Here is an 18,091-nt window from a genome sequence, read left to right as displayed (position 1 = left end):
TGCACTGCCAAAGCTGACTCTGTCTCTCCTCTGTTCTCATCCTCCTTATCCATATTAGATCTCAGCATCTCTCTTTCCCTCTGATACTGCCTACACGGTAGCAATACATGCTCCACGGTCTCTGTTTCCTGTGCAATAATCACAATAGTCTTATTTAACCGGCTGTGTCCCACCCTTAATCTAGTAAAAAATGGCCTTCTCTCTTTTGTCCCTTTCTGCCGTCCTCCCCTCCCCGACTTTCCTCTGTGGTTTTAAATAAATGCCTGTCCTTAGTATCTCTTTTCCATTGCTCCTGTCATCTCTGCATGTCACTGTCCATATCAGGCTTTTTGCCTCTGCTTTGCTCATTGAAACTACAACATCCCTACTACTAAGTGCGTGTTTAGCCAGTACATCAACTGCCTTGTTCCCCTCCACCCCCACATGGGCTGGGATCCAAGTAAATCTTATCTGTATACCCATCTGTCTAATCCTGCCATGGGTTTGTAGCACCTCATAAAGCAGGTCTTGTCTGTTACGTGACCTAAAGGACTGCAGACTCATCAACACTGCACATGAATCAGAGCAAATAACTACTTCTGTCTGTCTTGACTTCCTCCACCCCCTGCAAGGCCAACAGTATGGCCATCAGCTCCGCCATATATACAGCCAGATGATCTGTAACACGTTTTCTGACTTCCACTCCACATTCCTGCACTACAAATGCTGACCCAGTACATCCTGTCCTTGGATCTTTTGATCCATCTGTGTAAATGGCCACAAAATCCTGATATACAGTATCCAGACTTGTCTTAAACAAATCAGATGGATCAACACCCTCCCTATCTTTCTGTAGTCTCTACAACACTTCTAGATCAACTACTGAAGGTGGGAGGGGCCATGGTAGCTATTCCTGTAAATCCACCGTTGGACAAAACTCCCTTCCATACAGTCCCATCTCCTTCGCCTGGGTATTACCCCACCCACCCAAAGCTTGTATTCTGTTCTTGCTCATGTTCCTAGCAAGCCTGTGAAATCCCTTTCGTAAGAGACACCCCATGTCCCTGTAGGTTGACCCAATAATTAATTGCCAGCTGCTGTCTCCTAATCTGCAATGGCATATACCAGCATCTCCACCTGTAGCCACTGGAGAGGTCCGAAACACCCCACAACATATTCTGAGCCCTTGCCCTTGTATGACATCTAGCCTTTCCAATTAGGTCCGGCCTTCGAACCATACCCTTTACTGCAATAGTCTATTACAGATCAGATCAATGCAACATACATGGTCCTCAATGAGGAAGTTAACCCAGCCTTACTTATTGCCCTTTTCATCTTTGCCATGGTAAATGGTGCATTCAAAGCAGCATTTACGTCCTCCCTCCTATCCAGGTGCCCCTCCCTCATTCTCCCTCTTTTTTTTTCTTCTTTTTTTAAAATCTTTTTTATTTATTTCACCTTTATTTGTTAACCAGGTAGGCTAGTTGAGAACAAGTTCTCATTTGCAACTGCGACCTGGCCAAGATAAAGCATAGCAGTGTGAACAGACAACACAGAGTTACACATGGAGTAAACAATTAACAAGTCAATAACACAGTAGAAAAAAAAGGGGAGTCTATATACATTGTGTGTAAAAAGGCATGAGGAGGTAGGCGAATAATTACAATTTTGCAGATTAACACTGGAGTGATAAATGATCAGATGGTCATGTACAGGTAGAGATATTGGTGTGCAAAAGAGCAGAAAAGTAAATAAATAAAAACAGTATGGGGATGAGGTAGGTGAAAATGGGTGGGCTATTTACCAATAGACTATGTATAGCTGCAGCGATCGGTTAGCTGCTCAGATAGCTGATGTTTGAAGTTGGTGAGGGAGATAAAAGTCTCCAACTACAGCGATTTTTGCAATTCGTTCCAGTCACAGGCAGCAGAGTACTGGAACGAATGGCGGCCAAATGAGGTGTTGGCTTTAGGGATGATCAGTGAGATACACCTGCTGGAGCGCGTGCTACGGATGGGTGTTGCCATCGTGACCAGTGAACTGAGATACCTAGCATGGACTTGTAGATGACCTGGAGCCAGTGGGTCTGGCGACGAATATGTAGCGAGGGCCAGCCGACTAGAGCATACAAGTCGCAGTGGTGGGTGGTATAAGGTGCTTTAGTGACAAAACGGATGGCACTGTGATAGACTGCATCCAGTTTGCTGAGTAGAGTGTTGGAAGCCATTTTGTAGATGACATCGCCGAAGTCGAGGATCGGTAGGATAGTCAGTTTTACTAGGGTAAGCTTGGCGGCGTGAGTGAAGGAGGCTTTGTTGCGGAATAGAAAGCCGACTCTTGATTTGATTTTCGATTGGAGATATTTGATATGAGTCTGGAAGGAGAGTTTGCAGTCTAGCCAGACACCTAGGTACTTATAGATGTCCACATATTCAAGGTCGGAACCATCCAGGGTGGTGATGCTAGTCGGGCATGCGGGTGCAGGCAGCGATCAGTTGAAAAGCATGCATTTGGTTTTACTAGCGTTTAAGAGCAGTTGGAGGCCACGGAAGGAGTGTTGTATGGCATTGAAGGCGGAGCTGTTGGCCGAGGTTGGAGTAGCCAGGCGGAAGGCATGGCCAGCCGTTGAGAAATACTTATTGAAGTAATCATGGATTATCAGGATTATCTCTGACCCTCCTCTGACAAATTTTCCGAGCTATGCACTTCGACAAACGATTTGGCGATCGTCTCTGCCTTCTCCTCATCTGTTACTGCCACATCCTTCCCACTCCTCAACACTGGATAATCCCACTCTCTTCTGACCCCTCTCATCCTCTTAATCATCCCCCACACTTCTCCCACGGGTGTCGCCCTTCCAATTGTATCACAGAACCCGTCGCCAACGTGACCTCTTTGCCTGACGGATAGTTGGAAGTTATGCATCCTGGTCAGTAATCTAAATGCTCTGTTCCTACTGCTCACCATTGCCCCTCACTCCTCCAACCATGGGACTGCTTTCCTCCTCCTCCTCGAACTCATAGGTATTGCATCAGCAGCTGCCGCAACTAGAGCTGTTCTCACCCAGTTATTCATACGATCCACATCCCCTCTCTTATCCACTTGAGCCATCACCCACTCCCTCGGCTCCTGAAACTGATCCCACTTTTCCCTTCAAAACACCCACCTGCCTACTCCATCCACAGACACCTCCTCTTCCCCCCGGTCCTACTGTGCATACTATGGGGTAATGATCAACCCCTACAGTGGACTCCTCCCATACCTCACAGATTCCTGCCATTGCACTAGATACCAGAGTGAGGTCCAAGGCAGACTCTTTCTCTATGGCTACATCAATCCTGGTCCCACAGCCATCATTCAGGCACATCAGATCTTTCACTTCTTTCCAATTTTACATTGCTTGCCCCCGCCCCCTCTCTCTCCCAGAGCGTGTCGTAGCCATTAAAATCACACACCACACTACATTACTTATATCATGGCCCTCCACCCTCTCCAGCACTTCCAGGTCCAATATCTGATAAAGATAAAGTAGTTCACTACCACTAGCACCCCGCCTCTCAACCACACCTCCACCACCACATATTCCAGTTCAATACCTTCGCCTAGCATCCTGTAAAGGAATCCTTGCTTTATGAAGGTGGCTCATCCCCTCCTCCCCCCATGTCTCTGTCCACACAAACAACTACATATCCCTGTATGATAAACTCCACAGTCGGTTTGAGCCATGTTTCCTGCACACAAATCACATCAGGCTTAGCTGGCATATCCACAATGAACTGCTTGAACTCCTGCCCACTAGCCAACAGGCTTCGAGCATTCCATTGTAGTACGACCACCATAATTAAGATCCAGTAATACATGACTCCACCCTCAGATGATTGAGGGCATCTCAAACCTCTTCCCATGTCAACCCTGTCGTACTCAGACGTCTCCCAGCCGCTTTGACTATTAGCTGAATCCTCCCTGTTGTAGACCTCTACTTTGGCAGTTACAGTGCCTTGCGAAAGTATTCGGCCTCCTTGAACTTTGCGACCTTTTGCCACATTTTGCCACACACAGGCTTCAAACATAAAGATATAAAACTATTTTTTTGTGAAGAATCAACAACAAGTGGGACTCAATCATGAAGTGGAACGACATTTATTGGATATTTCAAACTTTTTTAACAAAGCAAAAACTGAAATTGGGCGTGCAAAATTATTCAGCCCCTTCACTTTCAGTGCAGCAAACTCTCTCCAGAAGTTCAATGAGGATCTCTGAATGATCCAATGTTGACCTAAATGACTAATGATGATAAATACAATCCACCTGTGTGTAATCAAGTCTCCGTATAAATGCACCTGCACTGTGATAGTCTCAGAGGTCCGTTAAAAGCGCAGAGAGCATCATGAAGAACAAGGAACACACCAGGCAGGTCCGAGATACTGTTGTGAAGAAGTTTAAAGCCGGATTTGGATACAAAAGATTTCCCAAGCTTTAAACATCCCAAGGAGCACTGTGCAAGCGATAATATTGAAATGGAAGGAGTATCAGACCACTGCAAATCTACCAAGACCTGGCCGTCCCTCTAAACTTTCAGCTCATACAAGGAGAAGACTGATCAGATGTGCAGCCAAGAGGCCCATGATCACTCTGGATGAACTGCAGAGATCTACAGCTGAGGTGGGAGACTCTGTCCATAGGACAACAATCAGTCGTATATTGCACAAATCTGGCCTTTATGGAAGAGTGGCAAGAAGAAAGCCATTTCTTAAAGATATCCATAGAAAGTGTCGTTTAAAGTTTGCCACAAGCCACCTGGGAGACACCAAACATGTGGAAGAAGGTGCTCTGGTCAGATGAACCAAAATTGAACTTTTTTGGCAACAATGCAAAACGTTATGTTTGGCGTAAAAGCAACACAGCTCATCACCCTGAACACACCATCCCCACTGTCAAACATAGTGGTGGCAGCATCATGGTTTGGGCCTGCTTTTCTTCAGCAGGGACAGGGAAGATGGTTAAAATTGATGGGAAGATGGATGGAGCCAAATACAGGACCATTCTGGAAGAAAACCTGATGGAGTCTGCAAAAGACCTGAGACTGGGACGGAGATTTGTCTTCCAACAAGACAATGATCCAAAACATAAAGCAAAATCTACAATGGAATGGTTCAAAAATAAACATATCCAGGTGTTAGAATGGCCAAGTCAAAGTCGAGAATCTGTGGAAAGAACTGAAAACTGCTGTTCACAAATGCTCTCCATCCAACCTCACTGAGCTCGAGCTGTTTTGCAAGGAGGAATGGGAAAAAATTTCAGTCTCTCGATGTGCAAAACTGATAGAGACATACCCCAAGCGACTTACAGCTGTAATCGCAGCAAAAGGTGGCGCTACAAAGTATTAACTTAAGGGGGCTGAATAATTTTGCACGCCCAATTTTTCAGTTTTTGATTTGTTAAAAAAGTTTGAAATATCCAATAAATGTCATTCTACTTCATGATTGTGTCCCACTTGTTGTTGATTCTTCACAAAATAATACAGTTTTATATCTTTGTTTGAAGCCTGTGTGTGGCAAAATGTGGCAAAAGGTCGCAAAGTTCAAGGGGGCCGAATACTTTCGCTAGGCACTGTATATCGATAGCTCCTGCTATGAATGTCACCAGCGTTCTCTTGTCTATGTATGCCATATCACCCAATCGCCTGCCCTGTAATCCCTGGTCTATATGTTCACGCCCACCGCACCTCTGATTCAGAGGGGTTGGGTTAAATGCGGAAGACACATTTCAGCTAAATGCATTCAGTTGAACAACTGACTAGGTATCCCCCTTTCCTTTTCCAAACACATCTCTCCATTGAACCTGTATCTCCCTCGACCTGGACCACCCTCACTGCCTCAGCATATAACTCTCTTCTCTCCACTCTCACTTGTTGCACCTCCACTGCCTGCTTCATTGCCTCACACCCACCATATGCCACACTATGAAACCCCCCCCCCCCTCCCACACAGCTGCAGCACTTTGGTTGTACACCATCATTACACTTTTAATACTCCCTTCCGCATCTGGCACACCCCTCGACATCACCTTACGCTTCCCTTTTTTTCCCTCTGTGCCATGTCCCTTACAGAACACCAACAAGCTCCCATCTCTTAACACTTTAGCATTGACAACTTCCCCCAATCAACTCTTTCATCACAGCCGTCAACCTTATTGGACTCATCGCCCCAACTCCCCCTTCCTCCCTAAACTTCGGAATCACTTTATGCTCCTCCTCACCTCCACGCTCCCCTCGCAACTTATCTCGCACTTCTTCAGCACTCTCTACCTCGGAACTTCTACTAGCATTGGACACTATGTTGCTCTCCTCAAATGTAGTTTTCTGCCATCTCTCTGCCTCCATAAACCTCTCACTTCCCTTCAAACCCCTACTCCCTTTCTCTCCCCTTTTCTTTTTCTTTTCTACTCCCCCCTTTATTTCTACCGCTATGCTCCATACTTGCTTCTCTTTCTTCTCCATCACTATCTCCTACCATATCTGACCCAGTCACAGCACACCCGTGCCGAACCGCTGCCACACCGAGTAAAGTTTGAATGTTTGTTTATCAACTATTGATACCAGAGCTCCGATCAGCCCACATCCCAACAACCGTCGCCAGTAATTCCGTCCACACTAAATGAATTCCCGTCAGAGATACTTTTGAGGAGATGGGAAAACTCCATTGGAATTGTCCGCTGGGTGTGAGGTTACTTGGTAAGACAATTTTTCTTATTTCTTTCCCCCCCATCCTTTTTGAGTCACAAAGTGTAATGAATTCACACTCTAGAACAGCAGGTGGAAACACAGGGCTAGAAAATAGAAATATGAACAGGGACCGGCTTCACATTCCAGTACAGTAGGCGGCGGTCTATGCACCTTTCATTTGGTTTTGGTCCGCTAATACAAATTTAAAGAAGACAAAACAGCGAAAAGGGGGAAGCTGACTGTACAGAGAGAAGGAAGTGAGACAGTGGATGGTGGTTGGAAAAGCGTTGCAGCTGCTTTATTAAGTGGGATGCACTGTTGAGCGCTGATTGTACGGAGATTGTGACCGCCGGTTAAACGGTGTCCCTTGAGAAGGCAAGAACAAGATGAATGTCAGGAGAAGTGCGATATCATAAGGCGATGTATACTTGGAATACAGTGGACGAATGGGGGTGAAAAAGAGAGGCAGAGGAGGTCATAGCGAGAGCGAGGAAGCGGGTGAGCTCGAGTCGGTTATAAATGGCGGGAAAAAGGGAGATTGTTTGTTAAAGAAGAATGGTAGAAGGTGTAAGCAGAGTGAGCTGAAGACAGGAGGAGAAATGGAAGTGAATGAGGTTGAAGTGTCGGAAGTGATAGGTGTGGGGAAGTTCTTGGAGCCCGAGGCTCGCACCGAGGGTCAGGATAAAGATGAGTCTGTGACCATTTTTTTTTGTTGGAAAAAGTGGACCCCTGCCTTTTGGCTGACCCATTTCTGGTTTCAGGGTGGGTGAAATCAGAGTTGGGTGCTATGGAATTGGTGAGGGTATCCAGAAGTGGTCTTGTGATTATTGTTTGTGTTTCTGCTGGTCAAAGGGAGAAGGCGCTCCGCATTATACGAATGGGGGAGAGAAATGTGAATTGTTTTGCCTTCAAGTGCCATTGAAAGGAGTGATTACTGGGGTAGCAGTAAATGTAAAAGTTGACCAACTGAAGGGGAAGATTCCCGTTGTTTGTGATGCTCGTCGTTCAGTGTGAAGCACCGAGTGGCGTGAGTGGTGAAACAGAAGAGTCGTCCTCTTCTTTTAAGCTTTAATGTTGTCTTTTCCCAACAAAGTGATGTTAGGATATACACTACAGTTCAGAAGTTTGGGGTCACTTAGAAATGGCCTTGTTTTTGAAAGAAAAGCTCATTTCTTTTGTCCATTTTAAAATAACTTCAAATTGATCAGAAATACAGTGTCGACATTGTTAATGTTGTAAATTACTATTGTAGCTGGAAACGGCTTATTCCATAAAACAAAATATCTACATAGGTGTATAGAGGCCCATTTATCAGCTACCATCACTCCTGTGTTCCAATGGCACGTTGTGTTAGCTAATCCAAGTTCATAATTTTAAAAGACTAATTGATCATTAGAAAACCTTTTTCAATTATGTTAGCACAGCTGAAAACTGTTGTTCTGATTAAAGAAGCAATAAAACAGGCCTTTCTTTAGACTACTTGCAATAGCAAGTACACGCAGTCAGTCAGTCAGGAAAGCAAAGGCCAGCTTTTTCAAGCATAAATTTGCTTCCTGTAGCTCTAACTCCCAAAAGTTCTAGGACACTGTAAAGTCCATGGAGAACAAGAGCACCTCCTCCCAGCTGCACACTGCACTGAGGCTAGGTAACACGGTCACCACCGATAAATCCATGATAATCGAAAACTTCAACAAGCATTTCTCAACGGCTGGCCATGCCTTCCTCCTGGCTACTCCAACCTCGGCCAAGAGCTCCACCCCCCGCAGCTACTCACCCACGCCTCCCCATTTTCTCCTTTACCCAAATCCAGATAGCAGATGTTCTGAAAGCGCTGCAAAACCTGGACCCATACAAATCAGCTGGGCTTGACAATCTGGACCCTCTATTTCTGAAACTATCCGCCGCCATTGTCGCAACCCCTATTACCAGCCTGTTCAACCTCTCCTTCATATCATCTGAGATCCCCAAGGATTGGAAAGCTGCCGCGGTCATCCCCCTCTTCAAAGGGGGAGACACCCTGGACCCAAACTGTTACAGACCTATATCCATCCTGCCCTGCCTATCTAAGGTCTTCGAAAGCCAAGTCAACAAACAGATCACTGACCATCTCGAATCCCACCGTACCTTCTCCGCTGTGCAATCCGGTTTCCGAGCCGGTCACGGGTGCACCTCAGCCACGCTCAAGGTACTAAACAATATCATAACCGCCATCGATAAAAGACAGTACTGTGCAGCCGTCTTCATCGACCTAGCCAAGACTTTCGACTCTGTCAATCACCATATTCTTATCGGCAGACTCAGTAGCCTCGGTTTTTCTAATGTGACTGCCTTGCCTGGTTCACCAACTACTTTGCAGACAGAGTTCAGTGTGTCAAATTGGAGGGCATGTTGTCCGGTCCTCTGGCAGTTTCTATGGGGGTACCACAGGGTTCAATTCTCGGGCCGACTCTTTTCTCTGTATACATCAATGATGTTTCTCTTGCTGTGGGCGATTCCCTGATCCACTTCTACGCAGACGACACCATTCTATATACTTCTGGCCCTTCCTTGGACACTGTGCTATCTAACCTCCAAACGAGCTTCAATGCCATACAACACTCCTTCCGTGGCCTCCAACTGCTCTTAAACGCTATTAAAACCAAATGCATGCTTTTCAACCGTTCGCTGCCTGCACCCGCACGGCCCGACTAGCATCACCACCCTGGATGGGTCCGACCTAGAATATGTGGACATCTATAAGTACCTAGGTGTCTGGCTAGACTGCAAACTCTCCTTCCAGACTCATATCAAACATCTCCAATCCAAAATCAAATCTAGAGTCGGCTTTCTATTTCGCAACAAACAGGCAAGTCAGTTAAGAACAAATTCTTATTTTCAATGACTGCCTAGGAACAGTGGGTTAACTGCCTTGTTCAGGGGCAGAACGACAGATTTTTACCTTGTCAGCTCGGGGATTCGAACTTGCAAGCTTTCGGTTACTTGTCCAACGCTGCCGCCTCATTAGTGTCTAGTCCTCAACTGGCAGCTTCATTAAATAGTACCTGCAAAACACCAGTCTCAAACATCAACAGTGAAGAGGCGACTCCGGGATGCAGGCCTTCTAGGTAGAGTTCCTCTGTCCAGTGTCCTTTTGGCCATCTTAATCTTTTATTTTTATTGGCCAGTCTGAGATATGGCATTTTTTTGCAACTCTGCCTAGAAGGTCAGCATCACGGGGTCGCCTCTTCACTGTTGACGTTGAGACTGGTGTTAGGCAGCTGCAGTGGTATTTGGGTGTGCGAGACTATAACTCCTCTGATGTACAGGGTGTGGTAAGTGGTGGTGTCCCATCCTTTCAGATTGTTGGCCTGAGGTAGGACTACATAGATTTATATAATGGAGTTGGGTGGTATTTTTTAAAGTGTTTTTTTTGTGAGCGTAGTGTTCGATGGTAGGGTATTTGTTTATTCCTTTGTTTTTTCAAGCAAAGTACAAGGGAGTTGTACTCCAGTCTAGTAGGTGGCGGTAATGCAATATTTATTAGTTTGCCAACCGCTGTTAAACTTCATCGAAGAAGAGCAAGTGCAGAGACGAGGGGGGGCATTGTTCACTGCTGGCTAGGAACAAAGGGTTTGGCTCCTTCACCACTTCTCAACAACTGTGTTGCTAAAAAAAAAACGCTACCTCGTAAGGAGTAAAAATAACGCACCTGAGAAAATACTAATTATTGCCACTTTTGTTTTGCTTTTCGTTTTGTTTCGGAGGAGTACTGAAGTAACGGCTATTTTTTTAAGCTGAGCCTGAAGGTGCTTCAAATTGGGACAGCTAGCATTCAAGCTAGCCTGCTAACCGAGCAGTGGTGTTGGAAAAAAAAACGCCGCGTTTCGTTTAACCATTCGGTGCAGGTATGGTGGCTTGAAGTGTTCGCAATTAACTCTAGGTACTAGTCTTGTTGCAATTTTAAGTAGCAATGGATTATTAGGATGCAAACGTGAAATTTCGAATGCGGCTCGTGCAGCTAGCTAACGTACTTAGTTCCTTAACAGTTAACGTTAGATGGCTAACGCCACAGCTAGCTAACTTCACTGCCACTGGTCAACACAGGCAATCTTGCTGTTGTAGCTAGCATGCTATCAGCATCCAGTCAAACCTTGTGTTCAACTGATCTCACGCGTCAGTATTCATCAAGATAAGACAATTAATGAAGACTTCATGTAGTTGGCTGCTAGCTTCACAGTCACTTCGATGTTTAACGTAATCTGTACTAGGCTCAATGCTGTCTTTCGGTTTATTTAATTGAGCAAATGGCGATTGTTGTTTTGTTATTCAAATCTCGTTCTAATCAATCATAACCCCCAGACTACAGATAGAGTATAAGCTCATCCAAATCTCTTTGAGTGGAAAATTCGAAACAGGCCGTAGATCAGTTTCTCTAGTAGTAGAGGCAACTTCACCCACTCCAAGATAGGTCAATGGCGCTTTCATTGGATAGTGTGTGTCATCTGGGGAATATAGGAGAGGTTGTCTGTGACTCCTCTATATATGACATCTCTCAGACAGTGACATGATGCTCCTCCAGTGTTACTCTATGCTTGTGCCCCAGATCTCTGGAAGCTTGGACTGATGTCATCCATCTACATCTGTCATAAAGACAGGATTGACCCCAGAGTAGAGTGAGTGGATGCCACCAACTGCTTATCCATTCTATTCTCATGTTGGCATGGCTATATGCAGAGGTTGAAGGCTTGAAGCCAGTCTGCAATGAAAAGTATTTTTATTGATTGTAGGATGATTAATAAGTAATTTAATATGACGTACCTGGCTAGCCTAGAGAAAGGCTGAGTGTATACAGGGGGATGTCTGGTGTACCATCTGGTGTACCAGGGTTTGGGGTTGCTGCCAGGTCAAAGGTCATGCCAATAGAACTGCAGTGAACCCTGTAGAGAAGGGCCGGGGAGGATAGACAGCCTCTCTGGGGTGCAGTGAAACAAGGGGGATTTGTGTGCTTTTTTGGGAGGGGCTATATAATATGGGTAATGTTGTTCTCCAAACAATGCTTTATTGGTGAGATGCAGGATTCTGCTTTTGGGAGCATATTAGAGTTGTTGTAGTAGAAGCTATCGTTTTTCCTGTGTTAAGGCCTCAGCATGCTTCAGTTCGGCTGGTGCCAAGTTAAACTCGGCTAGCCGAACATGTGTACTTGCATACTCCCGTAAAAGACCTTCCCTTGAAAAACAAGAAAAAAGCGGCAGTAGTACTGTTTGTCCATATTGAGAAGCCGTAGCCAGATCCTCAAAATAGTCCGAATTAATCTATGATAACTCAAGATATCTGTTATTAATTTGGATGTTTTTGCAGAGGATCTTTTTCGTGCAATTTCACATCTAAATGAGAATTTGTGCCGTATTTCTCAATGAAAAAGGTATTTGAAAACGAGTCGTCTCTCGTTTAAAAACAATACTTTATTGAAGAATCCCTACTGTTGACCAATCAGAGGAAGGGGCGTAGACTTCAGCTTGCCTCAAAAAAGTGTGCCGGACAGCCAAACCCAAAATGCCATAATATATGCTAACTCTTCCGAACAGTTTTGGCTGGGAAGCATTTGGATGCCTTTTATAATGACCTGGGCTGGCTGAGTTGTGCACTAGAGAGGAAGGAGGGCAGACAGCTCAGGACAGTGCACATAACCCCATCTCTCCCTCTCTAATCTCTCTCTACGCCCCCCCCCCCCACTCCCCCGTTGTTGACGAAGTAGGCCACAGAGAGTAGCCTATTTTTTATTTTTTTATTCCAGCCTTACTTCTACAGATGGAGATGGGATGTTGTTGAATACAGGTTGAGGCTCAATGCAGTGTTTCTTTGTCTTCAAATTCACTAAGCCTTAGATGGGGTGTTTAGTTACAGCAGCGTTGTAATGAAGGCCTGAGTGTTTCAGTATGCACAGATCTAGGCAGGAGAAGGGTAACGCCACAGCAAGCTAGAGGGAGGGGTGGGGGATGGGCAGGGCAGGACAGGACACCACACACAACAGGACTGTGATCACATGATTTTAGGCTGCTGTATGCAAGAGAGGGGCTTAGTGTTATATGGTATACTGAAACGTCTATGTTTTTTTATTTAAAAAAGCTATTTGGTACTGTCTGGGCTGCTTTAGCTCCTGACTCATGCTGCACATAAATTAACACTTGAATAATGCAACATGGCATGTAAGAATTACTGTTGGCAAAACAATGTTCATACAGGCTAGAACACTTTTACAACGCAAGACGATACTAGCTTTAATTGAAGGCTTACTTTACTTGCTAGCTTACAGCTGAAGCAACACAAATTCACTACCCTAGTACTTTCTTTGTGATAATATGCAAGTATAATGAAAAATATGCACATTTCAAAGCTGATTTTCACCCAAAACTTGACTCATTCACTTTGTATATCTCGCCACCATAAACTCATTCACTTAATTTCCCTACTGCCTGGTTTCCCCTATATTCCATAGCCACCCACAAAGCCAGAATCCACCGCCATGTTCTGCCTCACAAATGACATCATTGCCGCCTTAGAGACAGCACACACTTTTATAGGAGACTGCTTCTATGGAAATGTTAAGTACAATAGAATAAGTCCTACATGGAAGGGATCTGTAGCCCCACAAAATCAGTTAAAACAAGCTCGATAAGCTCAATGCATTCACACACTCGTATTGAATAATATGCATTAATCTGTATCATGAATAGACCTAGGCTACATCTTGATTTACCCAGTTTATAAAGAGAGATTTAGAGCAATTCCATATTAAGGTCAATTTGAGCATGAAATAGCTTATTTACCTAGCATGTGTGTATTTTGAAGTAGACTACATTTGGCCTTTTATATTTGCCTAGTTTAATGTTGTTTTTACTACAAAGTAGGATACAAAAGTCTAAGTAGTTTCAGTCAAACAGATTGCATAGCTTTTGGCAATGGCTGAGGGCATATGATTGGTTTGAATTTATTTGCACACAAGAAAATACAATATTGGTAAAATTTCCACAATGTAGTCAACTTTTTTTAACCTGCTTTCTCATCTGTACTCTGAAATATGCTATAAAGGAATTATTTCAGTCAACCTACCTCGTAGAGTAAATAAGATTAAAGATGCATATTTGTCTAATAGTCTGCTTTCACACATGGAGGGGCAAGAACAAGCAAGTAAATGAGTTGGCTGTAGCTGGCTTAATGGTGGAGCGTGTTGGTGCGAGGCTGCAATTCATTGGTAGATTTTTTTTGTGAGCACGGTCTGTGTAATCAGGCTGTAATCAGTTTGTACAAATTGCTCACTCTTTCTCTCTCTAGGCTGTTCGTCTAAGTCGTTCAAGCTGTACTCCCCCAAGGAGCCCGGCCCTAACGGCAGTGCCTTCCCCCCCTTCCACCCCGGCACCATGCTGGACAGGGACGTAGGGTAGGACACGCACGCATTTGCCACTTTTGCCACTTAACTCGTACTGTTAGCACATTACTATTAGTACCTATATATATGTTTTAATTTGTACTTTCTCCTGTCTTTCCGTCTGCAGGCCAACACCAATGTACCCCCCGTCATACCTAGAGCCTGGCATGGGGTGAGTACAACGACTGACGATCACAGGATCAACCTTGACCCCCCCCCCCAGGCCTCAAAATAGTGTTAGAGCAAATGTTTTAATTAGAAAAAAGTTGTTAAGTCCAGTCCATCTGTACTGACCCTGCTCTGGCCTGTTGCAGGAGACCAACACCATACGGCAACCAGACAGACTACAGGATATTTGAGCTCAACAAACGGCTACAAAACTGGACAGAGGTGGGCGATGATGGCGATTTGGCTGTGCCCTTAGTCTGTGGTGGGAGATTGATTTATTGAATGATTGATTCACTGATGGTGGGAATATCTTCTCTCCCCTCTACTGTTGGACTGATTTGGTTGTGTGTTGTAGGACTGTGACAATCTCTGGTGGGATGCCTTCACCACAGAGTTCTTTGAGGATGATGCCATGCTCACCATCACCTTTTGTCTGGAGGACGGGCCTAAACGATACAGTACGAAATATTTTGAATTCCAGGGCGGTTATGCTTTATTATGGGATTGCATAGATTTCACCCTCTAACCATAACGTGTTAATCTGCATTTGATACTAAATAATTTTATTGAAACAGTAAATGTATCCTCTTCCTAGCTATCGGCCGGACATTGATCCCGCGGTACTTCCGGAGTATCTTTGAAGGCGGCGCCACTGAGCTGTTCTATACATTGAAGCACCCTAAAGAGTCCTTCCACACAAACTTTGTATCTCTGGACTGTGACCAGTGCACCATGGTTACACAGAATGGCAAGCCCATGTTCACACAGGTACGAAAATATACTTTCTTTACATTCCCCACATACAATTCCACAACTCCACCTTTTCATTTACAAATCCAAACATGTATTTGTCTTTCCCCCTATTTTCTGTGCACTGTATGATAAGAAACCATACCTTGCTCTAGGTGTTTGACCTCTAACCTCTCTCTCCTTTAGGTGTGTGTGGAGGGCCGTCTGTACCTGGAGTTCATGTTTGACGACATGATGAGGATCAAGACGTGGCATTTTAGCATCAGACAACACAGGGAAGTCCTGCCTCGCAGCATACTGGCCATGCACGTGAGTCGCACACACACACCAGGGTTTCCGTTAGTAATAGCAGGCGGTTGGTCAATACATGTTAAATTGGCGCTGGCCAATTGTCCCTGAGAAGAAGAGAGAAATCCTTTTGTGAAATAATTGATGGAAATACGAGTCGATTGGTCATGCTTATCGGTCTATAGGTCAATTTGCATAATTTTGTATGGTATATTCGTTGTGTTTCAGCATACATAGCCTTTGAGCGGAATGTCTGTCAGGCAGCGCTAGAGCTTCTGCTACAGAATCTCAAACAAATGCATAGGCAACGGAAGTTGGGCTTCATCGTTGCGTCACACCACTTTACACAGCTGGAAGCAGTATGTATTTTGAAAACAGTGCCTTCGGAAAGTATTCAGACCCCTTGACTTTGTTCACATGTTAAGTTACAGCCTTATTCTAAAATTAAATAAAATAATATCCTCAGCAATCTACACACAATGAGACATTTTTGCAAATGTATTAAAAATAAAACATACCTTAAGTATTCAGACCCTTTGCTTTGAGACATGAAATTGAGCTCAGGTGCTTCCTGTTTCCATTGATCAACCTTGATCATGTTTCTACAACTTGGAGTCCACCTGTGGTAAATTCAATTGATTGGACATGACTTGGTACACACCTGTCTACATTAGGTCCCACAGTTGACAGTGGATGTCAGAGCAAAAACCAAGCCGTGAGGTCGATGGAGACTTATCAGGATTGAGGTGAAGATAAACAGAGCAAAGTACAGAGATCCTTAAATGAAAACCTGCTCCAAAGCGCTCAGACTGGGGCGACGATTCGCCTTCCAACAGGACAACGCAGGAGTGGCTTCAGGACAAGTCCTTGAGCGGTCCGGACTTGAACCCGATCGAACATCTCTGGAGAGACTTGAAAATAGCTGTGCAAGCAACGCTCCCCATCCAACTTGTTGGAGTTTGACAGGATCTGCAGAGAAGAATGGGAGAAACTTCCCAAATACAGGTGTGCCAAGCTTGTAGCGTCCTACCCAAGAAGACTCGAGGCTGTAATCGCTGCCAAAGGTGCTTCAACAAACATTATACTACGTATTGAGACATGTCTTACCTTGCTTCAAGTGGCCTACCCAAAATCAGACCATATCCGTGGAGGCAATTATTTTATATAAACTTTCTTTCATTGTCCAGTCGCCTAAAGGCACAATCCTAGTCATATTAGCAACCCATGCTAATTGTTGCATATTAGATTTCCTCTTTCAAAATGTCTAACTGATATTTATCTGTCACATGAAACTGCTCACGTGTGCTTTGACAATGGTCTTATCCCCAATGGAATGGACATTGCTGCGCTAATAATGTGAAGAAATAATAGTTAAGTGACATTTTAAGCTAAACGTTCTGATCTGTTGCATCAGGGTACATGTTAACTTCCATTGGGGGATAGTAGATTCATGTAGGCTAGTGATTTTGCTGTTACTCGTCTTGTTGGCTGAAGAAAATATGGCAGCCCAGGGGAGTCAGAGGTGAAACTCACAATAAAATAAGACCGTGGGAGACCATTTTGCTGTGCTCAAACAAAAGTTGTTCCTTACTACATTTTGGGGGGAATGGGGAGAAATAACTGAAAGGCGTCTCAGGTAACGGGTGGGTCACTCGGTGTTCGGCGTGGCGGCTCCTCGGACCGCCTGTGGTAATGAACAACAAAATAGAGCGAGGGGTTTCAATACTTGTTTTCAACTTGCACCAGGTGGCATGCTGCCTGGGAATGGGTCCTCTTCTCCAGTTGTTCTAAGGTCTAGGCATACCCTCTGCCTGTCTGCTCAAGCGCCCGAGTGACTGCACCTCTACTTATACTCATTTGGGTTAACGAGGGACAGGTGGGACCAATTCCAGGTGCCAATTGGTTTGCATCACCTGGACTGGGTAGTATTAGTGTTGGATCACCAGCCTCAGTTGTTGCCTGTAGAGCTGTCCATGGTGCTGACTCAACTTGGCCTCTCTAGCCCTCTGGTGCTGACCATGGTCCTGCTCCTTCCTTTGTAGCTCCCTGCTGGCCCCTGGGTTGCCACACAGTAAATGTGGACAGTTATTCTAACATCTTCAAAGTAGGCATCAGATTTCAGTAAGAATGACTGCACATCGTTGGATCCTCAACCTGCATGTTCTGTTAATATGAATGACCATAATCTAAATGTGATTTCTGTCATTCTGAGCACTGTGGGTGGACGCCCTAATCAGGTTACGCAATGCATATGGTCCGGTATAAATCTCAAATTTCCGGCGCCACATTTTCCTAACGGAAACCCTGATGCACACCCACAGATTTGGTGGATTGATTTATTAATTGATTTCCAGACCAGTGTTACTGACCACCTTCCCATGTTTGTCCTCTGCTCTCTTTCCACCCTTCTCTCTTCACTCTCTTCCAAGGTGCAGGACCCTCAGATGCTGGATCAGCTGGCTAAAAACATCACAAGATGTGGCCTGTCCAACTCCACACTCAACTACCTCAGGGTATGTCCAGTCCAGTGGAGGCTGGTGGGAGGAGCTATAGGAGGACAGGCTCATTGTAATGGCTGGAATGGAATTCATGGAACAGTGTCAAATGTGTTTTCCATGCGTTTTATTTTGTTTGATACCGTTCCATTAATTCCATTGCAGCAATTACAATGATTCCGTCCCCCTATAGCTCCTCCCAACAGCCGCCACTGGTTGTCTCGTTCAGTGCTTTAGTCAGTGGAATGGTAAATGTGGTTAGAGATGCTGGTACTTAAGCAG

At 44.8% G+C, this 18,091-nt stretch overlaps 1 protein-coding gene across 25 annotated transcripts in view; it reads left to right on the top strand.

Annotated features, from left to right (window-relative positions):
• The window catches only part of LOC109889740 (LIM domain-binding protein 1), a 47,206-nt gene that overhangs the window by 18,307 nt on the left and 10,808 nt on the right, over positions 1–18,091 (top strand). For 13 of the 25 annotated variants that reach the window (XR_004209804.1, XM_031823301.1, XM_031823303.1 and 10 more), the window contains 7 exons: positions 14,015–14,120; positions 14,236–14,280; positions 14,423–14,498; positions 14,632–14,734; positions 14,872–15,044; positions 15,213–15,335; positions 17,750–17,827. Coding sequence is in view for 23 of the 25 variants with exons in the window: in XM_031823301.1 (XP_031679161.1) it covers positions 14,015–14,120; positions 14,236–14,280; positions 14,423–14,498; positions 14,632–14,734; positions 14,872–15,044; positions 15,213–15,335; positions 17,750–17,827 (704 nt within the window). In the remaining 2 variants the exon portion in view is untranslated. Of the gene's footprint in view, positions 1–10,254; positions 10,588–14,014; positions 14,121–14,235; positions 14,281–14,422; positions 14,499–14,631; positions 14,735–14,871; positions 15,045–15,212; positions 15,336–17,743; positions 17,828–18,091 lie in introns of those variants that run through there. The other 12 variants (XR_004209803.1, XM_031823300.1, XM_031823283.1 and 9 more) reach the window with 4 other exon arrangements.

This window comes from Oncorhynchus kisutch, linkage group LG4 (genome assembly GCF_002021735.2).
Source record: "Oncorhynchus kisutch isolate 150728-3 linkage group LG4, Okis_V2, whole genome shotgun sequence".
Lineage (NCBI taxonomy): Eukaryota > Metazoa > Chordata > Actinopteri > Salmoniformes > Salmonidae > Oncorhynchus > Oncorhynchus kisutch.
The sequence above is the reverse complement of the archived record's forward strand: the minus strand, read 5'-3'. Positions and strand labels throughout refer to the sequence as shown.